Genomic DNA, 24,155 nt, shown 5'->3' with positions numbered 1-24,155 from the left:
TACTCGCTCCAGCCTCGTTCTTCCAATGGAACTTTTGTTTGGCCACTCCTTAGGGCTGTTTGTAAGTTAGATGGACATTAGTGGTCTTTGGTGAACCAATTCTCTAGTGTGTTGCACCTGAGTGAGCTGTAGGACGTGCTGCCTGCCTTTGGCCTGGTTTGTGAAGGGGGAACTTCCTTGCTGCGTGCCTGGGAGAGCTACTGAAACCAGGAAGGCTCCTTTGCACAGGGCTTTGGGGTCACTTACGTTTCTCAAGCAGAGAGAAGTATCAGGAACTTTGTGTAAGGGATGTCTTGCTCAGTCATGCTATTTGGAGGCTAACTGAAGTTGCATCATTGTGGTGGCAGCCTTGTCTTCTGATGGCTGTGACTTGAGTAATGCAATAGATGTTTTATAGAGGTTTTGTGAACTTCAAGTCCCTGAAGTGTTTTTAATGTTGCTTTTTGAATGAGAGTGAGCCCATGGTCCTGATTGTTTGTGACTGCTTAATGGATTGGTTGCACAGAGCTGGAGGGAGCAGGTGATGTGCTGGGTTGCACAACCATCAGGAAACTCTTCATGCACAGCTTTGTTCTGGAGTGAGTCTGGATGCTAGTAACAGCAGACATGTAATGTCCTGTTCCTGAATGAAGCGCTCTTCTGCTGGAGATGAGGTGTCCTGGTGTGTGTCCTGGATGGGCTGCTTTTCTGTATGTTTTTCTGTTGTAATATTGACAGAAGCGTGAAGTAATCACTTTTAAATATCTCCTAAAAGCAGTTTAGTCATGAGGGGAAGCAGAAGACATTTTCTTTGTAGTAGCAGATTTCCTTGTGTGATTGGCTAATGTGTTACTGGAAATGGGAGAGCCGCTCTCCTTGCTGCTGTGAACTGATGTCACTTAAAAGAAATCACTTCAACTCAGGTCTGTCCTGTGATGGGGTTAAAAATCAGTTTGCTGCTTGAGCAGGTACTCTCAGGTCTGTTACGTCAAACTCTGGTCCACTGGAGAGCAGTCTGAAATGGAGTATGTATGCTGGGGTGAAAGCAAACCAACTCTTCTGTTTGTTTTCCTTTTTCTACAGGACAGATTCTGCGTCCCAGATGAACTACGAAAATCCTCCACCTTACCCTGGCCCGTCGGCCCCTTACCCACCCTATGCCCCACAGCCGGGCGGCCCTCCTGGCCCCTACCCTGGCTATCCACCCGGACCCGCGGGGCCGTACCCGCCAGGCCAGCCAGGCTATCAAGGTTATCCGCAGTATGGATGGCAAAATGCACCTCCGCCTCCAGGACCGGTGTATGCAGATGGGCCTAAAAACACAGGTATGCCTAGCAGCAGTGGTGCAGGGTGATTGTTACCCTTTCTGTCTTACAGATGCATGACCTTGAAGCTTTTGGTGGAGCTGGAAACCTGTTTGAGGGAGGTGTTCTGATTATATCTTGTTTTACTGCTATCTTTTGCAGCCAAGCCTCTAATAGTTCTCTGATTCTTTTGAAGATACTGCTGAAAGTTCTTTATGCTGATCCCTCCAGGGAATCATTGCACTGACTTTGTTGTACACGCATTTTGCTGGCTCTAGGTTTCCCACAACTCTTCTGTCTGTCTTTGGATTGATAAAAGTTTAGCTGAAGGCTTTAAAGTTAGAGCTGTTGATATTCAAATGTGCCGTACTTAATTAACATCTGTCCATTTTCTTGAGCCTAGACATAGTTGTCCAGGTGATCTTGTGTGCCACTGGAATAATTCCTGGATTTCTGTGTGTTTTGCTGAAGCTATAATTGTTGTTGTTGTTTTCCCTTTTTTGAGGGGGTGGAGGGGATGTGCGGAACAAAACCACCAGGTTTCTAGAGAAGGGAAGGAGGACAATGTAACTTACCTTGGTAGGTAGCCGGTCCTTCCATGTGCCACTTCCTCTCAATATAGCATGTTGATTTAATGTGAATGCTCATAGCTCTCTTGGGGCTCATTGCTGTGCCTGGTGCAGGCTTGAATTGTCAGAGTAGGGCCACAAAGATAAGGAAGGGACTGTGTCATTTTTTGTATGATGAGAGGCTGGAGGAGCTGGGACCCTTCAGCTTGGGGAAGAGAAGGCACAGGGAGATCTCAATGCCTGCAAATTTCTGAAGGGAGGAGCTGAGAGGTCTAGACTCTGTCATACCGACTCCACTGTCTGGTTTCAGGTTTCCTCAGTGATAATGGTACTAATCCAGGCACCATCTATACCTTTGCTGCAGTGAATATTACAGACAGGCCTGAGCTGTTGAGAAGAGCCTTAAGTGCCTATGGCTGCCTTGGGATGCTGGAGGATGTGGCCAGAGCTGCTGACATGTCTGCTCTGTAGGAATTCGTGTGGGCATCACAGAAGTGCTGTCTGACAGCTGCGGTTGAGGTGGGAGCTGCCCTCAGGAAGAATAGACAGAGGCTCTGCGTGTGCTGGAGGTGTCTGTTGTGGTTGCAGGAGGTCTGACTCAGGAGTGGAAAGAAAACTAACACTTATGTCAAACCGCAGTCAGTGCTTTACTGCTAAGCAGTTCAGGTACTGCTGTTGCTGTAAAGACTGGGGCTGATAGAGTGGGAATTGGAGCTGACGTCACCTGGTAGGTTGTCAGGGCTCAGAAAATTCCCCTGAGGCCTTCTCTGCTATGAGGCTGTCCTTAGCTGTTAGTTATTGAGGTCGTTCTCCATATATTGTCCTACACCACTGGGGCTAGTGTGCTACTGCTTGAGGCCTTCTCAGGATTGGAGTTGATGCGCTTGTGCTGTGTTTTTGAGATAACTGTCTTCTGTACCCTGCTACTTTACCACTGTGTGATGCTCTGAGTGAACAGTGCACTGCAACAAAGTATGTTCAAGGCCCTTGTTATATGGGAAACTGGAATTTGAGATAGTTCCAAGTAGTTCTTCCACTGTGGTGAATCCAGAGTCGACACACATGGGTGGACAGACTGAACTGTAAAGGGATGTTTTCAAGAACCTGTTTTTTCAGTGTTCTTGATTACTGGCCTCAGTGACAACAGCATGTGCTCAGCTTCCTCTACAAAAGTTTCCTTCTCCAAAGGTCTGCCTCAGACTGGGGAGGCAGCAGCGTGGAGATGCTTCCTTCTGCTGCTGCCACACGTACTTGAAGTAACCAGGATTTTCCCTAGGAAATGCACCTTGTTTGCCTAACACCCATATCTGGGTGCGTTCTCAGGGAAAAACTTCCTAGTCTCCCAGGCAGAAAACTGGCTTTGCTTACTGCAAGTAGCATTTTGCTGCTATAGTCACAGAGGGATGCTGTAGGAGCTGCAGGGAAAGGTGTCCTGTTGCTTTGGCAGATCTGCTGCTTTGAATGCTGAAAGGATTCTGTATCAGACTCAGTAAGGAAACTGCACTGAAAGCTGTTTTGTTCAGGTCTCTCTGACTCGGGCACCTTTTAACCAGCACAAAAAACTGGCTGGGAAGTTGCAGAGGACCAGTAGTGAAATATTTGTCCAACGAGAGCCAAGGCTTATGCTGCAGAAGGCACAGTTTTGTATTAAACCTCAGCAAACACAGCTGCTGTTCTGCATGTTAACCCACAAACCAACCATCTAGGAGATCTTGTTTCAGAATTGGCTTCTGAAGCCAATGAAGTATCTAGGATAAACTTGGGAGTTGGTGTCTTGTGTTGTTTTTCTTGAATTGAATGTAATCACATAATGGCTGAGGCCTCTGGAGGTCATCGGGTCCCTCCCCCTTGTAATAGGTTTGGCTGAGACAGTTATCAGCCTCTGTGGAAACTTGCAATGCTGTGCTTTGGGTATGTGAGAAAAGTGGTGACAGCACAGTAATGCAGCTGGTGCAGAGCAGTGCTTGTGCTGAGTCAAGGGCAGTTCTGCTCCTTGAGCCACCCTGTCAGCGTGGTGCTGGGCGGCAGCGCTGACCTAAACTGGCCAAAGGGAAGTTCCACGCCTTATGGCATCAGTAATAAAAGCTGGGGAGGGGGAAGGAGAAGGGGCTGTTTGGAGTGCTTTTTTCCTGAGAAACAGTTGCACACGAGGAGTCCTGCTTCACTGGCAGTGGTGAATGTCTGCCTGCTGTTGGAAGCAGCGAGTGAGTTCTTTGCGCCCCACTCATGCATGCAGCTATTATTGCTTTGCCCAGCAAACTGCCTGTATCTACACCAGGAGTTCTCACCTGTACCTTTGCTGTTCTTTCCCCCACCCCACCTAGGGACAGTGAGCAAGCAGCCGTGTGCTGCTGAGCTGCTGCTGGCTGGTACACAGCAGCTCTGCTTGAGCAGGGTGTCCCATGGCAAGGTACAAAGATGTTGCAATTAAAAGACTTTAATGACAACGAGCTGCAAATTGTAAGGTTGCTCCCCTCCATTAAGTTCTTATTGCTGACTCATGACTGACGTTAAACAAAAGCAGGACTAAGTGTGTTTTGCATCCAGAGTTTTCCATACGATTCTTAGCACCTGTATGCCTGTGTCTCCTGTAATGCGTTAACCTCCCACACTGTAAGGAAGGAGCACATCATTTTGTATCTGGGGGTGATATCCAGATGTCAAAAAGGCGGAATTCACAGTAACAACTGCTATGGTTGCTATGAGTGTTTTGCTGAATTACCAAAGAAAAACAAAAGCAAATTGTAGAAGATATGTCAAGAGTGAGGATGGAACTTTCAGACAAGATTGTACAAAAAAGAGTGATGGGGGGTGGTTGTTTTTATGCCTCGTGCATAGGTAAACTGGTGCACAGAGGTGGGTTGGAGCATCTTCATAAGCTGAGTAGCTCACAGTTCAGATTGCATATCAACAGCAGAATTTATCAGTAGGTTTGTGAAGGTAAGAGGAGCTTCTGGGTTTGTTGCTCCTGAAGAAGTGATTCTGAAAAAGCCTATAAGGTTGAGCACATGTGAGAGAGAAGTTTCACTGGGGCCTTCTGCCTATTTTTAGCCACTTGTAAATATAAACCCCACAAACTAAATTCATGTCAGTGGGGATTTTTTAAATAAAAATAAGCCTTTTACTTGTAACTAGGAGCCAAGTATTTCTAGCATGTGGGATGCGTGTGTACTCTTCAGCATATTTTTGTTTCCCTAAAACATGCAGGAGCCCCACATGCTGGAGCACTGCACTTTGGTTTCTGGAAGAAAGCAGTCATGCTGTGTATCACAGTATTGATACTGATGTATTTTTTTTGCTTGATCTTTGCTTCTTCCTGGCGCTGTCTTCATCAAGGTGTGGTTTTATTGCATCTGCCCCTGTTGTAACACTCAGCACTTTGTGGTTCTGTGTGTTCCACAGAGCAGGTAAAAAATAAATAAAGTGAAGGGTAATTTCTCAGTGGAATACATTGTTTGCTTATGTAAAAGAACATTTATGAATGTGTAAAATGAAGTCAAGGCTACAACTCCTTTTTTTTTTTTTTTTTTTTCCTGCCAAATCTTCTCCTTTTCCTTGATTCCTTCCCTGAGCCCCCGTTGTTCTTCTTCCCAACCAGCCCATCTAACACAAGGCAGACCTGTGTTCTGTGACAGCTTCATAGAAGTCTTCTGAGAGAGCTCTTGGTGGGGCTTCTCTTAATGGCTGCCTCCAGCAGCATCTCATATAGAACTGATAGCCTGAAAAAAGCTGATTTTTAAAGATCCATTATACTGATGCTGTAAATCTGTACCTCTTATGGCAAAAACTGTCACTGTAACTGAATCAAAAGGTTGCAGGCTGGCCTGGTGTGGTGTGGCTGCTCAGCTCCAGCAGTGTTCCCAATCAGGTCTCAGGAGGGCTGCTGTGTGCTGTTTTGCCACCTGAGTGCACATTCTGCTCCCCTACCTGAGTTTTCTTAATGTTACGGTTTAAGCTACTCCAAGTCATATGCTAGGATTCGTTTATTTACACTGAGAACTAGGAAACCTGTTATGCTTTAATGTTCATGCTTGAAGGTATTGTACTGTGTGGGCAACCTCCAGGGTTGGCTCTTCTGCTGAGCTGATGTGGAGAAGCAGTCAATTATCCAGCTTCAGTGGATCCTCAGGTAGAAATAATAACTGTTGAGGCACTTTGGATCTGGATGTTTTCCTTCTGGTATGTATATGTTGGTCATCACATATACATGCTGTCAGAATCGGATGGTAAAGCAGCATTTCTGTGGTGGCAGTCTCCAGTGGTATACCTGTGTCTTTCAAGGGCTCATGGCTGGCTTGGCTTTTGGATGGGAGCTACACAACTTGATTTCTAGCTTTAGAGGTGCTTTTGGACTTTTGGATAGCCCTCCTATCCCATTTCCCCACCAGTGTTTTAATTAAAGCATTAATTCAGTGTCAGCCAGCGCATGGGAACAGGTGATAACCAGCAGGTGCTTCTTTCTCACTCTCAGTTAGAGGTGTGGTATAGTACTATTACTGATGATGTGCTTTAAAAAGAAGCATAATAGAGCAAAGTATGAATGACATCCTTTATTCATAGCTGTGAAGGCACTGTTTGATGTTAGCCATTTGCCCAGCTCTCATCTTTTTACTTGTTTCCCCCATTGATCCATAACGCTGCGTTGGGTGTGGGAGCCAGGCTCTGGCAGCAGCCCACCTTCCTGGTGGCAAACAGAGCTCAGCACTGCATTTCACCTATTGCATACACAGGGAAGTAGGATTTCTGCAAGTTGATGAGCAGCAGTGATGCTTGGGGTGATAAGAGCAGCAGGCTCAGTGATGCAGCCTGCCTCCTAATGTTTGGTCAGCTGCAAGAGCATGCAGGCCAAATTGTGCGTTCTTCCTCTTTGCAGGTCAGTGCTGAGAGGAAGGAGCTGCAGCTTCTCCAGCTCACCCTCCAGATGCCTTTCGGTTCCGTCATCCCCAGAATAAGTTTGCTTAGAAGGCAGTGTGAGCAGCTCCTCAGGCTTTCTCTCTGCATGTCCATCACAGAATGGCCTGGGTTGCAAAGGAGCACAATGCTCATCCAGTCCCAACCCCCTGCTGTGTGCAGGTCGCCAACCAGCAGCCCAGGCTGCCCAGAGCCACATCCAGCCTGGCCTTGAATGCCTGCAGGGATGGGGCATCTACAGCCTCCTTGGGCAACCTGTGCCAGTGCCTCACCACCCTCTGGGGGAAAAAACTTCCTCCTAATATCCAACCTAAACCTCCCCTGTCAGTTTAAAACCGTTCCCCCTTGTCCTATCATCATCTACCGTTGTAAACAGCCATTCCCCTTCCACGTTATACCTCCCTTCAAGAACTGGAAGGCCACAATGATGTCTCCCCAGAGCCTTCTGTTCTGCAAGCTGAACAAGCCCAGTTCTCTCAACCTTTCCTCACAGCAGAGCTGCTCCAGCCCTCTACTCATCTCAGTGCCTCTGGACCCGCTCCCAGAGCTCCACGTCCTTCCTGTGCTGGGGGCCCCATGCCTGGACGCAGCGCTGCAGATGGGGCCTCACAAGAGCCGAGCAGAGGGGGACGATCACCTCCCTCTCCTGCTGGCCGCCCCTTTTTAATGCAGCCCAGAACACAGCTGGCCTTCCGGACTGTGAGCACATACAGCTGGCTCGTGTCCAGCTTCTCGTCCACGAGGACCCCCAAGTCCTTCTCTGCAGAGCTGCTCTTAAGAAGGTCTTTCCCCAGTCTGTATAAATACCTGGGATTGCCCTGACCTAAGTGCAGCACCCCTCACTTGGCCTTATTGAATCTCATTAGATTTTCATGGGCCCACTTCTCCAGCCTGTCCCTCTGGATGCTGCCCTTTCTTCCAGTGTGTCAACTGCACCGCTCAGCTTGGTGTCATCACAAACTTGCTGAGGCTGCACTCGGTGCCATTGCCTGTCAGTGATGAAGATGCTGAAGAGCACCGGTCCCAATACCGACCCCTGAGGGACGCCACTTGTGACACCACTTGTGACACCTGCACCCTGACACAGAGCTGTTGATCACAGCCCTCTGCCAATTCCTAATCCATCCAACAGTCCAGCCTTCAAATCTGCATCTCTCCAATTTAGCAAGAAGGATGTGTTAAGGGACCATGTCAAAAGCTTTGTACAAGTCCAGGTAGATGACATCCATCGCCCTTCCCCGTCCACAGAAGCTGTCACTCCATCACAGAGGGGCACCAGATTGGTCAGGCACGATCTGCCCTTGCTGAAGCCATGCTGGCTGTCTCCAGTCACCTCTTTGTCTCGCATGTGCCTTAGCATAGCTTCTAGGAGGATCTGCTCCATGATCTTCCCAGGCACAGAGGTGAGGCTCACCAGCCTGCACTTCCCTGGGTCTTCCTTTCTCCTTTTCTTAAAAATGGGATAACATTTCCCTTTTTCCAGTCACTGGGGACTTGACCAGACAGCCATGACTTTTCAAATATGATGGAGAGTGGCTCGGCAACCACCTCAGCCAGCTCATTCAGACCCCTGGGATGGATATCATCTGGCCCCATGGACTTAAACACGTTCAGTTTCATGAGGAGGATTCAGACTTGTTCCACTGTTACAGTGGGACAGAAACCACTCCATCATCTGGAGGCTCATGTTCTTGGCAGACACAGGAAGCCTGACTACCTGTGAAGACTGAGGCAAAGCACTCATTGAGCACCTCAGCTTTTTCTATGTCTGGCGAAGCCAGCTCCCCATAACCTTTCATCAGGGGGAACACTCTCCTTGGCCTGTGTCCTCCTGCGCATGTACCTGTAGAACCCCTTCTTGTTATCTTTCACATCCCTCATCAAGTTCAGCTCTGTCTGTGCCTGGGCTTTCCTTATCCTATCTCTGTACACATGGACAACAGCCCTGCATTCCTCCCAGGATACACAACCCTGCTTCCACTCTTTGTGCATTTCCCTCTTTTCCCACAGTTTCAGCTGCAGGTCCTTGCACAGCCACCATGGTCGCTGCCTCCCCTGCTCGACTTCTGCTGGGGAGAGCCGTTGCGCTCTCAGAAGGGTGCCCTTAAAGAGCTGCCAGCTCTGCTCTGTGCCCATGCCCTTAAGGACACATTTCCCAGGGGATCCCACTCAGCGGTTCCTTGAGCAGACAGAAGTTTGCTCTCCTAAAGCACAGGGTCCTAACTCTGCTTTTTGGCAGGCCTGCATTCTTCAGGATCACAAACTCTGCCAAGGCATGGTCAGCCTTGCATGGTGCAGCCCAGGCTGCCTCCAGTCGTAACCTCTCTGATGCTCTCCTGGTTTTTGTTTGTTTGTTTGTTTTAAATATTTATTTTATTTTTATCTGAACCTCCTGAGTGCATTCTGTGTGACAAGTCTGTGGTGCTTTGGGGAGTTGGTTGGTGCCTGCTGGCCTCCTGCAGAGCCTGCATACGTGCTGCCAAAGCGATACTCTGCTCCTGGGCAGTACCTTGTGGAACCCTGTGGAACCCTTCCTGGTGCAGTGTGGCCCCGGTGGGTTCTCACTTGGTGTGCTGTGTAGTCATTGTCCTGCAGCGTGTGGCCTGTGCAGCTCCCTGACAGCTCAAGCAGCTGCTCTCAGGGTGACTGCAAGGAGTTTTTAGGCTTGTAGCAGAGAGGAGAGACTTTCCTGTTCTGGTGGATGTGGTCACCTGGTGGGGTGAGCTTGCAGTGATGTGGGGATGTGTCAGTGTGCTCACTAGCTCGTGCAGTACTTGACATCTGCTCAAGGCGCAGAGCTGCTTGGGCTCAGAGCTGGGGTCTGGGAAACTTTCTTGAGCATTCTGCAACTTTGGAAGCTTTTTGGCTTGAAAATTGTATTTTCATCTGACTCTGACAGATGTTGAGTCTGCTAAGGCATTGCTTGAAATCTGAATATGATGTAGGTAAGGAGAGCTCATGTACAGTGAAAGCCTGTGGTCAGGATGGAGGTGGGGGACCAGGAAATGTGATGTGACAGGCACAGAGCTGTTGAGCACGTGTCCACAGAAAAGGAGCACAGAAAGGAGGAGAATGCTGAAAGGTGCTCTGTGCCCAGGGAGCTGCTGGACATCATGTATGTGCCCCAGCTCTGCCCAGGAGGCCTCGTGGACATGGGAGGAGGTGTGGGGTGGAATGGAGCCCTGGTGTGAGGCACACGCCAGTTCTGACTGGAGGCCTAGGACCCCTATTTCCCAGGGGTGCAGCCCCTTCTTCTGTGCTTGGTGCCAGCATGGGATTTTCTGCAGGATGTGCTGCAGTCTGGGAGCTCTGGTTGGGTCTTCCTTCCTATGGAGTGCTCATCCTAAGGGGTGGCCCAGGAACACAGGATTTCTGGTCACTGCCCTGTCTGCGTCCCTGCTGGTAATGCTCTTGTGCTAACTTCCTCTGTTCTGTCTCCATCTGGAATGGAAGGACTTTGAGAAAACTTCAGTACCAATGTGCTGAAGGCTTTTGCAGATGCACAGACAGTAACGATGAGCTGCAGCTAGTGATTAACCATCAGAAATCACTGTTAAAATAGCGTTACTTTTCACTGACTGTCTGAACAAGCAAAAATAAAGCTCTTCGTGCAGAAGCAGCTTGTGACAAAGCTGCTTTAATCACAAATGCAGAAAATCTTATTGGTCCATTTTCTACTGAATGTTTTCTCCTCCCAGAGCACTAATGAACGCTTCTGCTCCGAGCAGCTGTCGTTATGGCAAGCAGCTGTGCAGATCGTGTTGGAGATTTGCAGTCTGCAGCAGCGGTGCTCGGTAACCGCTGGTTGCCTCCTGGGGCGCGCCCAGCGCCGGCTGATGCGTGCAGCAGCGCAGTGCTGAGCTGGTCTGTGCCGCGGCCATGGCTGGAGATGAAGGAGCAGCACCTCCCTTCTCCCTGGCAGCCATGCTCGTGGGTGCCTGAAGTGCGGTTTGCTGAGTGCCCAGGTGCTGTGCCTGAAGTACCTCAACAAGGGCCGGAGCCTCAGGCATGAAGCAGCGTTTGGAAGGGCTCGTGGTCCTCCCAGCTCTCCAAGGGACTTGCCATGCTGGTGAGTTGGTACCTTAGCAGAGCAGCAGTGTCCGTGGCAGAGAGGTGTGGGTGTGTCGGAAGCCTAAGGTCACTGTTTTGGTTTATGGGTGAAAAGCAGTGCTGGCACCTTTCCGTTCTGGAGCTAATGATTAACGTATCAATGAGGTATGAGCAGAAAGAAAATGTGTGTGCTTAAGATAAAGGAGACTGTACATGAAATAACAAGGTATAGTAGTATTTGTTCTAAAAACAGAGTGGGAGGTATTTGCATTGGGCTGCGCAGACTGGTACTGCATGATTACAGGGAGCGCTGCCACTTGGGGCAAGCATGATTCATCGTGATCTGCAGTTGCTGAGGTTGATTAGAAGGTGGGAGGTTCCGCTCAGTTCTTACCCTGTCCCATCCCATTCTGCAGAGAGCAGTAGAAGTGGAAAAATTTGAGCCTTTGAAAATCAGACAACACCTAGGAAATGAAAACAGAAAAAAAACAACTTGAGTGCCTCTGAAAACAGTCGCTTCTGTCTGTGTTGGACCACCTGTCCCAGGGCACTCATGGGCTTATGCTTATAGTGGGAAGACTTTGGTGCTGTGTGGGAGATCCTCGGGTGTCTGACCTTGGGCAATTATTATTGGGCATGAAGGGGCTCATGAAGTCCCCATAAGGTGTGCCACAGCCGGCTGGCTGCAGCTGGGAGGCATTCCGCTTTCTGACACAAAGCATATAGAAACAGCTGGTCCCTAGCTGACGTTTTGGGGGTTGGTTTTAGTCAGCAGTTCTTGCAGCAGCAGACCTGCTCCCTGCTAAAAGACAGCTGCTGAGCAGTAGGAGTGCTGGGAAGCCACCGGCTGATGTCATCCGGGAGGGCATCGATTGCCTTGTGTCACTAACGCTGTGGTTTGGGTTTGTTACACTGCCTTGTGAGTGCCCTGCTTATAGGGGATCCTACGCACTGAAAGTGGTGCCAATGCACAGTCCTGGAGGAGCGGGGCTATGAGGTGTGCTTCTGCCTTCCTTGCTTTCACTGTGTCTTAGCGCTTTGAAGCTGATGTTCAGCTGCTCAGTGTCCAAAATCATTGAACTGGTGTTTCTAGCTCAGTGAGAGACTTTGCTGGGAATGGTTTATCTACTCTTCTGTTGAACTGCTTTTTGCCCCATGCATGTTGATAGCTGCAAGTGAATAACGAGCCAGCCTTCACCTTGAGAGTGAGCCCTGCTCCCAGCTGGTTGCTGAGAAAAAGCTCCTTAACATCAGTGATACAGCATGGTTGAAGTCTCTGCAGCTGCCCGCCTGCTGCCAGCTTTATGCCCACTGCTCCAGCAGCTGCCAGCACTGACTTGCAGGGATGGGAGCAGAGAGGTACTGGCCTACTTGTGCTGAGCAACAGAATCCATCTGTGATCCAGCACAAACCACTGTGCAGCGGGAGCGGGGAGCTGCCATTGTGTGGGCCCAGATCTGCGAAAGCCATTTTGTTTAATATTTCAGCAAGCGTTTTGTAGGAGCACTTTATGCATGCTTTGAACATGCTTTGTCACTACGTCCTCAACGCTTGGCTGTAGTTTAAAATTTCTGGTGGATTAAACGTAAATAGTTCAGGCAAACTCTCCTTGTATGCCTGCAGTCCCGGGCAGCTTGCTGTATATAAACCTCCCCAGGCAGCCGTTTCAGGTCTGCTTCAAGGCGGGAATGGTTATGCAGAGCTATCCTCCAGTGAAACTGCATACAGTGGATACTTTGTGAGTTATAAACACACCAATAAACCCTTTATTGGTTTGACTGCTGCAGCGAAGGAGTTGTCAAATGATACTCTAACAACGGCAACTTTTTTGCATCCTCACACTGAAGCAACCGGATGTGGAGCAGCCGTGCAGGCAGCCCGGTGTGCTCGGAACGGGCAGGGCAGATGTCCTGCCTGGCATGACAGTGTGGGGCCGTGGCCTCCTGCCTGCAGGTGCCATGCAGGGCTGCTGATGAGCAGGGCCTGCCTTTGCTCAGGGTGAAGCACCAGCTGTGTGCTCCCAGCCTGGGAGCCCCATCCATCCCAGCTGCTCCAGCACCCAGCTGAAGGGATGCAAGGCAGTGCCTTCAAAGCAGTGTAAGCTTACACGGATCAGATTTGGGAGAGAAAAAAGCAGAGCTTTTTCTGGAGCACAAGAGGATGTGCTGTGCTTGCTGGTGTTCTCCAGAGGACGGTCAGCCTGCTGCCTTCAAGTTGACAGAACCCCAGGGTTGCCAACACATCCTCCTTCCCCGTGTGCAGAGCAGATCTGGTTGTCTCGGGGCAGCATGGCCCTCGACTCTGGGTACATCGCCGATCCTGCTCTGAAGCGGGAGAGCTCGAGCTGCACTGTGCAGCAAGCTGGCCTCCAGCACTGCCTCTGCTCGCAGCACTGGGAGCTGCTTTGGGAGTTTCACAAGCAGCCTGGGAGACATGGCTGCAGGCTCCGAGGGATGGCAGGAGCTGAGGACTCTCCTTTTCCATGGGGTTTTCCATTCTGGCAAGGAGCTCTTGCCCTTCCTATGTGCCCTTCGGCAGGCAGTGTGTGCTGCTCAAGAACTGCACATCATCTTTTTGTACTGGGTTGCTTGTTAATGTTTTGTCTTTGCTCATTCTAATGGAACCCTTCTCAGAGGAAACAAAGGCACCAAAAAGTTCAGACCTTGTGGATCTGCCACAGGAAAAAAAAGAAAAAAAGAAAAAAGAAAAAAAAAAAAAGCTTGAAGGCTTTTCCCAGCGTGAAACTCGGCTCCTTCCTTCAGTCTTTCCAAGCTGAACTTGTTCAGCTACTCTCCTTACTGAATAGCGTGGTCCTGCGGCAGTGTCAGCACAAAGGCACGGTGTGGGGCAGGGTTCGCCGCCCATCACAGCTCTTAGGCCACGCCTTTAGAGGGGATGTGCGTGTGGTCCAGCCTTTTAAAGGAGTGGAAGAGGTCCCTGGAGAAGGCCCGGAACGCCGGGCTCAGGCGTCGTTGCCCTGGTTCTGCTCTGTGCTGCAGTGGAGCACAGCCCCAGCCTCACGTGCAGCCTCCCCTCGCTGGCCCCACGGCTGCATGCTGCCCGGGCGCCTCACCCCAAGGGACAGGAGGTGTGGGTGTGTGCGTGAGCTCTGCAGGGGTGGTAGGGTCACGGGCAGGCTCTGTTTCTGGAGGAGCAGGGCACTTGGCGCACCTGTGCCAGCACAGAATGTGGCTGCCTGCTTCCACCCTGCCATTGCTGGGCCAAGGGCAGCTTTCAATGGAACTGCGTGCTCATATGTAGCTGTGAAGTCACGGACAGAGGAGCAGAATGGATTGTTGTGCTTTGGCTGAGATGTGTGGGGACTCTGCTGGAGCTTGGCTGTGCTGTGTCCGCGTGGCAGGAGATGCTTCCTCTGTTATTGCATCTGGTGAGAGGGGGGCTGTCTGAGGCTGGGGATGCAGGCTGTAGCCTGAGGGTACATATCTGTTTTTTTTTTCTGGGCTCTGCTGCTCTGTGCCCCACCTTTGAAGTGCAGTGGTAGCAGGATGGAGTATCACCAGGCTGATAAGGTGCACCTTTTCCTGCCCAGACCTCTGCTTGTCAGCCCCGTGAGTTCAGCAGCGTTCAGCAGCGCTGGCTGCCTGTATGTCTCATGCAGAGCATAACAAACAGACCCAAGGAATGTTATGTGCCTGCCTTCAAATTGTGCTGTGGTTTCAGGTGTGATCTCCAAGCTCAGTGAAGAGGAACCAAAAGGAAACAACCTGACTCAGTGTTGCCAGTAAAGATAAACGCAAGTGCACTGTAGCTATACAAGTTGGTGTCCTCTAGTCCTTGTCAACTTGTACTAAAATTCTATTTTAAATTTCTTTTTTTAAAATTTCTGTTTGTGTATGAAAGTGACCCAGTGGCAAGGAACCCACCTGCATTTTTTTCCAAGCCTTCTTACTCCATTCCCGGGACTTTTGTCTCCTTATATGAGTGGAGGTGGCAAAGTTCTGTGATGAATTCACTGCAGGGCACAGCTGAGTGCATCTGTGAGGTTGGTGGCACTTTTGGGAAAATGCATTTAAAGCAGCTCCTGCTGCTCAGCACCGTTTGCTGGGAGCACTGACAGCCTGCTCCATCCCCCCTTCATAACAACCAGTATGGAAATGAACAGGACCAGAGCACTTCAAGTGCATGTAGGATGGAGAATGAGCAAGCCAAATTCGGAGTGCAGTTGCAGGGCTACAGTCTTGTTGGTATGTAGTGATTTAACACTGATGGGCAGCTAAGGACCACCATACCATTCTGACTCTCCCTCCTCAGAAGGTGGAAAATATAATGGAAAAAAGGCTCATAGGTTGAGATAAGGACAGAGAATTAACTCACCAGTTATTGTCATAGGAAAAACAGACTCAGCATAAGGGAGATTAATGTAATTATTGCCTATTGATAACAGACTAGAGCAGTGTGAACTAAAAGCAAACCAAAACACCTTACTCCCATCCACAATCTTCTGCCTCCTCTTCTGAGTGGTGCACGAGAACCAGGAGTGGAGGTTGTGGGCAACCCAGAACACTTAAGTCTCTACCAATTTGTCTGCCCCTGCTGCACATGGACGTCTTCTCTGCACAGTGCCTGTGGACTGCAGGGGACAGCCTGCTCTGCCATGGCCTCGCTGGGGCTACAGGGAACCTCTGCTCTGTGCCCTGCAGCACATGCTGCCATCCTCCTGCCCTGACCTGGGTGTCTGCAAGGCTGTTTCACTCACGTTTCCCATTCCCTCTCCCTCAAATACCACAGCTGAGAAGTCCTTTTCCCTTCCTTAAGTCTGCCTTCCCTAGCGTCACTCATGCTGCACCCTGGCAGTGTCTGGTCCCTTTGGGAGCAGCAGGAGCTCTGCTTTGACGTGGGGCAGTGCTGGACTCTGCTCACAGAGGGCACTCTGCAGCCCTCCACTGCCAAACATTGCCGTGGTGCTCACAGGGACGTGGTTGGGTGGCTGCCGTGGCTGTGGCTGGTGTGTTGCCATGGAAGGACAGGCTGCAAAAGTGGAAGTTTCCCTTTATGTGAGAAAACAGCTGAAGTGCATAGAGGTTTGCGTGGACATGGATGAACAGTCAGCCAAGAGCTTATGGGTTAAGACTAAAGGGAAAATAGAGATAGGTGACATTACAGCGGGTGTCTACTAGGAGTCACCTGACCGCATAAAACAGGCAGATGAGGCCCTCTATTGACAGATAGGAGCAGCCTCATGTTCACCAGCTCTGGTCCTCGTGGGGACTTCAACCACTCCAATATCTGCTGCAGCAGGAAGCAAGCAGTCCGGTTCCTGAAATGCACTAATGATAAGATCCTTCTGCAGACGACAGGAGCCGATGGGGAGAGGTGATCTTATGGATGGTAGCTGCCAGCAGAGTGGGTTTTGTTGGAACATAAAGGTCAAATGCAGCCTTGATTGCAGTGACTGTGAGGTGATGGAGTTCATGTTCCTTAGATCAGGGAGAGTGGTGCACAGTAAGCTCACAACCCTAGATGTCTGGGTAGCAGACTTTGGCCTCTTTGAGGATCTGCTTAGAAGAGTCTGCTCGGATAAGGCAGAGGGACCCAAGCAAGCTGGTTCATGTTTGAGGGCCACCTCCTCCAAGCTCAAAAGTGATCCATCCCTAAGAACAGGAAGTCAGGCAGAAGTGCCAGGAAGGCTACAGAGATGAACAGTCGTAGAAGAAAGAACAAAGAGCCTGGGCGGAACACTGAGACACTGTCTGAGCACCCAGGGATGAAGTTAGGAAGGCTAAAGCCCTAACAGAGATGAATCTGAACAGGGATGTTGAGAAGGGCTACTCCAAGAACATCATAATGAAAGGAAGACTGAGGAAAAGATTGTGTCCCCATCCAGAGAGCCCCGGGCAGGCTGGAGCCATGGGCTGCCACAAAGCTCCTGCAGCTCAGGAAAGGGGAGGGCAGAGCCCTGCCTGGGGGGAACAAGCCCAGGCCCCAGGACACGGTGGGGCACCCAGCTGGAAGCAGCCTGGCAGGAAAGGCTTGGGGGTGCGGGGGGACCCTGAGGTGAATACGAGTCAACAGTGCGCCTGTGCTGCAAGGGCCAAAGGTGTCCCGGGCTGCGTTAGGCCTGGTGCTGCCAGCAGGGGAGGGAGGTGGTGCTGCCCCTCTGCTCAGCTCCTGTGAGGCCACAGCTGGAGAGCTGGCTCCAGTTCTGGGCTGCCCAGGACAGATGTGGGGCTACTGGAGAGAGGCTAACAAAGGGCCGTGAGGGTGATGAAGGGGCTGGAGCACTTCCCCTACAAGGAAAGGCTGAGAGATGGGACGGTTGATCCTGGAAAAGAGATGGCTCAGACGGATCTCATCACTGTCTATAAACACCTGAAGGCAGGTGCAAAGAGGACAGAGCCAGGACAAGAGGCAGTGGGCACAAACAGGAGGCTCCTTCTGGCTACTGTGGAACACCTGTGTATGCACAGGCAACCAGCACTGGCACAGGTTGGCCAGAGAGGCTGCAGTGTTCTCCTTGGAGCTGTGCAGAAGCTGCCTGTGTGTGGCCCTGGGCACCTGACCAGGGTTTCCCTGCCTGAGCCGGGGATGTGGCAGATGGAGCTGGAGGTCCCTGCTGGCCACAGCCACCGGTGGCTCTGTAGGGACAGGGAAGCAACCCCAGCTCCCCATTTGCGCAAGCAGTTACACAGCTTGCACCACCTGGCAGGAGCAAGGGAAGATGCAGGAAGGCTGAAGAGCAAAGTGAAGGGGGAACAGCTGTGTGCTGACAGCAGCTGCCCTTCACCATCGTTGTCTCTGAGCAGGGAAGAGGAAGTGGAGGGGTCAGTGATGCTGAGCTGGGGAGAGGGAGGAAAGGTGTTGAGATTATGTTTGTCTTTCTCACTACTCAGATTTACTTTAATTGATGTTCAGTTAATTTTTCCCGTCCCTGTTCCTGAGCTGGAGGCTGCTCCCAAGCTACAGAACGATGTGGGCCACCTCTGGGCGCTGCGGCCATTCGGGCACCGACTGATGGCTCTTCTGTCCCCGCAGTGTACGTCGTGGAGGAGAGGCGGAGGGACGACTCGGGGGAGAGCGCCTGCCTGACGGCATGCTGGACTGCGCTCTGCTGCTGCTGCCTCTGGGACATGCTGACCTGAGTCGCCAGAGCCGCCGTACCTCTCACGAGTGCTATGCAGTCTCCCCACTCCTTTCCTGACTCCTTTCTGTTACTGTAATCAACGCTCTGCTTTGCACAGCCAAGAGTTCCTGTCTGTCAGTCCTAGCGCCTTGTTGGGGTGGGGGGGTGCACTCCTTTATTTTAGTAAAGGAAAATCCCTTTTTAACATTTCTAAAACTTTTGTTGTAACTTTGAAGAATGTGCTCATGGTGTATTTCAGCCAAAGGCATTCTGATGAAATATTTATCAGTTGAAATTTTCCTAGTCCTAGAAAAGAAGATATACGCAATAATTAAAGCCAACAGTTGATTTTATTTGCTAAGTCCCAATTGTTTCAATAAATCTGTCCCGTAGAGGGTGTGCTTTCCCCATCACTGTCTCTTCTCAGCCTCCTGCGTGCTCTGACTGCAGTGCAGCAATGCTGGACTCAGCTTTGAGCAGTTCTGCTGCAGAAATATGTGCCTCTGCCCCTTGCTGGGGCCTGGCATACAGCGTCTGGCACTGCTGCTCCCAGCATCTGTGGGGTTTCTGCAGAAATCTCTTGCGTAAGCTGTGGCAGTGCAGTGAAAGCAGCCAGGGTGGAAAGGAGGAGGATGGAGTGCCTGCTTCTGACAGTACTGACCACTGCCCTGCGTGGGGCTGTCCCATCAAGCCCTCTGCTTCCTCAGGGCCACTCCTGCTATGGTATGCTAAGAGGGTGAAGATAATTTTGGAAGGGCCCCTGCTGGGACCTGGGACCCTCAGACAGGTCCTGGAAAGACAGAGAGCTGAGAGGAGGCAGCACCAGCAGTTCCTAGCTGTGTGCTGATCCATCACTGCTCCATCATGGCACTGCTGCAGAGTCTTGGCTGCAGTAGAGGTAAATAAGTGGGTAAGAAACAATGGATTAATGTAGTGCTAAGAAACTGCCTGATATGATGAGGAGAAATCGGGCTGACAGTGCTGGAGAGGGCTTCATCAGGACTGCAGCAAGCAGGTCAGAGCCTTCCCTTGTGTCATGCTGGGCCAGCACTGGGCCTGGGCACTGGGGAGAAGCTCAGCCCCAGCTCTGTGCAGAGCTCCCCTGCCCAGACCAGGTCTGCTCTGTGCCCAGGGTCAACACGGATGAGCACCTGAACAAGGGTGCTCATGATGCACCCACCCCATCACATTTGTGTGGGGCTGCCAAGCAGCACACCAGTAGCCAGCTGGTGCTGGCGGGCAGCAGTGCTGGACATGGGCTGGAAGTGAGATGCAGCAGACACAAATGCACACACGTATGCACAGACACCAACAGGAGTGGCCCATACCACACGAGTGCCAACAGCAGGGCTGTCTCACACTGCACAGGGCAGATGGCCAGTGCACAGGCATGGTGCTAAGGCAGGCAGCGTTGCGCCCGTCCAGCACAGCTCAGCCACAGTGACATCCCAACAAGCTGCTGGTGGAAAACCACTGAAAAATCCCATTAACAGCAGCCAGGAGTAGGGAGAAGTGGGAGGCAACTGGTGCAAGCTTGCTTTGATCACACTGTCCGCCAATGGGGGCGCAAGGAAAGTAGGATGTCCCCAAGGGCACCCACCCCAAGTCCTGCCCCTCCTTTATTCGTCAAAGCTCAGCAAGGAAGGCAGCTGCCATATGACAGAGGCAGCCAGCAGACACAGTGAGCCAACACGGGCTTTGCAGCAGGGTTTTATTAGATCTGCCAGGTAACAGCCATCACAGCAGAGCTGTCAGCATCACCCAGAGAGCAGCACAGGTCCATCCGTGGCCCAACAGGAACTCACATCTACTGCGCCCTCCGGGCCATCAGCATCTCCCTAATGTTATCTTCTGCTTCCTTCACGCTCCGCTCCAGGTAGGACTTCTTCTGCTGCAAGACAGAAACCCAGGGGAGAGTTAATGTCTGGCCTGGCACCGGCAGCAGTGAGCACGTCCAGGGCAGAGCCCCAGCACTTCTGAGGGTGCAGGACATGCTGCTTCCCCAGGAGGGAAGTCATTCCCAGACACATCCTGGAAGTGCCAGCATTTTGCCTTTCTGGCTGGGCTGTGGTCACATAGACAGGAATTTTGTTCCCTCTGAAACCTCCTCAGAGTTGCTGGGCTGCATCAACAGCAGAGCTACAAAGGGTCTGCTAAATTAACTGCAGCAATAAAGAAAAGGAAATGAGATCCCATCATGTTTGGAGTCCAGAGATTAATTTATGCACCACAACTTGTGCTGCCATCAGTGCCACTGAAACCCCTTCACGCTCAGGTTAAGAAGGTTCTTTCCCAGCTAGGCATCCTCAGAAACCAGACCCTCCTTTCTATCTGCTGTGTGTTCAGAAATCCCCTGCTGTCACCATAGAACGTGTGTTTCTTTAATCATCTCTCATTATCCCAGGCTTGGCAGGGAAGCAGACCGAAGCTGTGCATCCTAAGATAGGAATTCAACAGGCAGCATTTTTTCCTGCTAGTCTGGGTTCTCCTAGGTGACTGGAAAATCTGCACTTGGCTCTCCTGACTATTTTCTCTGGGTTTCCAAACGACAGACACAACAGTCTCTCATGGGTGCCAGGCCTGCAGAACGCATTTCTGTCCCCATGCTGTCCCAGAGCTGCCCCTGGTGCAGGGCACACCAGTGCCTGGTGCTTCAGCAGAGCCCACTGGAACTACTGTGGGACATGCTCCCGAGGCAGCCCTGCCCATGCCTCAAGGGCTGTCCCCATGAACGCAGTGCAGCCCTGTGCTGAAGGGTGCCAGCAGGGTGATCCTTAACACCACAGGAGGTGGGCCTCAGCCTGGGGCATCACAGAACCGTTTGTGTTGGAAGGGACCCCCAAAGGCCATGCAGTTCATCCCCTGCAGTGCACAGGGACACCCACAGCCCCATCAGTGCTCACAGCCCATCCAGTCTGACCTTGGCTGTCTGCAGGGACGGGGCACTGCCACCTCTCTAGGTACCCTGTGCCAGTGCCTCCCTGCCAGTACTGTAATGAATTTGTTCCTTATATCTGTCTAAATCTTCTGGATTGAAACCATTTCCCCTTGTCCTAACACAGCAGTCCCTGCTAAGGAGTCTGCCCCCTTCCTTCTTACAGCCCCTTCAGAGGCCCGCTCTCAGCTCCCCCAGAGCCTTCTTTTCCCCATCTGCACAGCCCCAGCTCTCTCAGCCTATCCTCCTAGGGAGGTGTTCCATCCCTCCTCTGGACCTGCTCCAACAGCTCCATGTCTCCCCTGTGCTGAGGTCTCCCTCAGGACTGGATGCAGCACTCCAAGTGAGGTCTCATAGTGCAGAGCAGAGGGGCAGATCCCCTCCCTCTTCCTGCTGGCCCACACTGGTTTGGATGCACCCGGGGCATGTTTGCTCCCTGGGCTACAACGGCACATCTCCATCGAACCACTTCCCAACCACAGGCAGAGGAACCCGGTACGATGTGAATGACCTCCGAATTCCACCAGCACTAAGAAGAGCTGCACTGCTCCCAGCACTGCCCAGCTACAGGAGGTGCAGTCAGGGGCATTCACCCCCAGCGTCACCTCACTGGAGCAGGGCAGCAGCAGGGCTCAGGTATGGTGTGGGAACTGGGTGATGTAAAACCAGAAGCTGGTGCCAGCCTGTGCTCATGGCACCTAGCTGCTAGTGGAAGGCCAGGTGGGCTGTGCATGTGCCATGGGACAGTGACTGTCAGCAGCAAAGGGTGACAAAAAAGGCCAATGGGGTGCTCTGCCAATGGTCTCAACACTGTGAGAATGCTGGGTGCTGGGGTGTGTAACACAGAAGCAAAACCATTCACACACGGTGCAGTCCTGCTGCCATCCGCACTCCCATAGCTGACCCACTGCAACTCTTCTGTACACCCGCTTGAAATTCCCATGCCATGAGGACATCCCTTCTGCTCCCATTTCTAAACACTGAAGAACTTTCATTTAAACAGTAAAGGTTGTTAACAACAGCTAGGGCTTGGGGATACAGTAAAGGGCTCCTTGTCTCCCTGCTGTGGTCGCAGACACGTGGGATGCCTCTTGCTACAAGAGCTGCTTTTCAGGAAGCTGCTGGGAGGCGGCCCAGCGTGGGTCCCTGCGCGGATGCCTTGCCGGCACTGATACACAAGCAGGGCAGGACGTCCCCAGCCACTGCTGTTCTCATGCTGCTCTGCATGACGCTGAGGGACTTCACATCTGGGGACAGGAACTCCAGCCCCTCCTTCTCAAGCACAAGGGGCTGAGGCAGGGACCAGACTTGGCACACTGCTGCCATGAGGACGGTGCCCATGCGGTCCTTACACAGCACTGTGCTGCTGGGGACACTGGCAGCCCTGAGAAGGCCAGGATTTGTATTTCCAAGATGCACCGCAGAAGCAAAGTGTTCCTTCCTGTGGAGCTGTAGCATGGCTTCTGCTTAGGTAACCACAGGAGGGGGAGCAGGAACTTGTACCAATTGCCTTCTCACCACAATTACCGGGGTCTAGACAGGAAACTCAGTGTCTCTGATGCTCTTTCCCGGGGAGCAGCGTTGTGAGCCAGCGGGGCTGACACATCCCCACCCCTCCAGGCTGCCGTGTGGGGCTGGCATCAAGGCTCTGAAGTCATCCTTGAGCCCATTCCAGCCTGGCTGGCCCTGCTGGGTTGCTAGTAGCCACTAGCTGTGCAAGGAACGCCCTCTGTGGCCTCCCAGCCTCCATCTCTGCAATTCCTGCACCTGGTATTGCCTGGCATTAAAGGAATGATGGAACTGCACACTGGGAGGCATTAAATGCATAGTCGTTTTAGAAGCACTTTCTCCAGCTCTGATTTCTGTCAGCTGCTCTCCACTCCCAAAGATTCAAAACACTGTCTTGCTGCTGTGATCCACATTTCTAGCATCTCTCACACAAGGAGTAATGACCTGAGGCTACAGCCTCAGAAGAAGCCTTCGCTGCAGGAGGAGCAGGAGGCAGCCCAGAAGGCGACTGAATGCACTCAGAGACATAACAGGATTTGCAGCAACAAATTTCCAAGAGGGCAGCATCCTCAATACGCATACTGAAATCCAACCAGCTGCCTTGCTCCTGAACAGGACAAACTCCTGCACCCTCACCCTCAGGCTGTCACCCATCAGATTCCACCTCAGCCACCCCTTGCAGAGACAGCCGCTTCAACCCCTCCCACTCAGCTGCTCCCCTGCACAGAAGGGCACTGCCACCCCCGCTGGAACATGCGAGACAGCCACTGCTGCCACTGCAGCTAGCAAGGCCCAGGCTATGTGAATAGCAGTTGATAGAAAGCAGAGTTGGAGAAAGCCAGTGCAGTTAATGCTTCCAAGTGTGCAGTTTCATGATTTCTTTACACTAATTCTATAGCCAAAAAGTTCTCCTTCCCAACCAGGAAACTGGCAGCAAAGCAAACCACAGACTTCATGATGTCTCCAAAAGCTAGCCCTAAAAAATATTTTCACTTAAATCTGCCTTCTGGAACCACTAACAGCTCCCTGGCACCAAGAAAGAGGGTCAAAACCCACAGCCAAGACCTGCTCTCCAGATAGCAGAGCACATCCCTCCTGCTCATGAAGCTGTTCGCAGGGTCAGTCCTCCCTGCACCTCTCAGTGCCCCTGTAGCCATGCTGGGGCTCTCCTGGGCTGCCCCCAGGCCCTGCTCACCCCAACCCTCCAGTTCTTGGGACCCTTCCCCATCTCAAGGCACTCCTGCAACCCTCCTAGACCCTGTGTATGGGGCAAGGGCTAGGAATGGCACGTGCCAACCTGGCACAATGCATCCAGTGCCCGGAGCACCAGAATGCCCAGCCTCAGCTGGGGGTTGGAGAAGATAGCACCCTCAAGGCTCCACTCTGCACCACAGGGGCAGGTCTGTGCCCAGGTGCTTGTGCACACAATGAAAGCAATGCCCTAAGTACTTCAAAAGTACCCCAAAGCTTCAACTTTGCTCCCTGTTGCAGGTAACCTCCCAGTCTGCTCCCTGTTCAGCTCCACGCTATGTGCTCTCAGCGGCTGCTGCGGAAATTCTGGATTTAGGGCAAATACACCTGCAGGTCACAGCCCTGAGAAACGGCCACTGTGGTTAGCAGATGTAGGCAGCGACCTCCTGACACTGCATAAACCTCCCACCTCCGCCGCTATTGCATCACACTGAGAGCAGCAGCCAGGCTTTGTCCACGATGACACATCCAGACTGCGCATTCCTGTCACATTAAAGAGCCAGCATCCACAGATTCCACAGCAAGAAAAAAAACATTCATCAGCTCCTTGTGGACCAGATTCAGAT

General features: G+C 51.7%; 2 protein-coding genes across 3 annotated transcripts in view; one reads left to right on the top strand and one right to left on the bottom strand.

Moving 5' to 3' along the window:
- Positions 1 to 1,081: 1,081 nt before the first annotated feature.
- On the top strand, positions 1,082 to 17,985 carry CYSTM1 (cysteine rich transmembrane module containing 1; the record flags this gene model as incomplete). Its single annotated transcript, XM_079542198.1, has 2 exons — positions 1,082 to 1,304; positions 17,807 to 17,985. The coding sequence occupies 2 exons, from the start codon at positions 1,082 to 1,084 to the stop codon at positions 17,911 to 17,913; spliced, it is 330 nt and encodes a 109-aa protein (XP_079398324.1). The 3' UTR covers positions 17,914 to 17,985.
- A 1,602-nt stretch (positions 17,986 to 19,587) lies between these two features.
- PFDN1 (prefoldin subunit 1) overlaps positions 19,588 to 24,155 on the bottom strand; it is a 28,626-nt gene continuing 24,058 nt past the window's right edge. The window contains exon 4 of one of the 2 annotated variants that reach the window (XM_079542308.1): positions 19,588 to 19,785. In XM_079542308.1, coding sequence (XP_079398434.1) covers positions 19,702 to 19,785 — 84 coding nt within the window. In that variant the 3' untranslated portion in view covers positions 19,588 to 19,701. The remainder of the gene's footprint in view (positions 19,786 to 24,155) is intronic. The other variant, XM_079542307.1, reaches the window with a different exon arrangement.

The sequence above is a fragment of the Tetrao urogallus genome (genome assembly GCF_951394365.1).
Source record: "Tetrao urogallus genome assembly, chromosome: 14".
In the NCBI taxonomy this organism is placed as follows: Eukaryota; Metazoa; Chordata; class Aves; order Galliformes; family Phasianidae; genus Tetrao; species Tetrao urogallus.
This window is presented reverse-complemented; position numbering and strand designations above follow the sequence as displayed.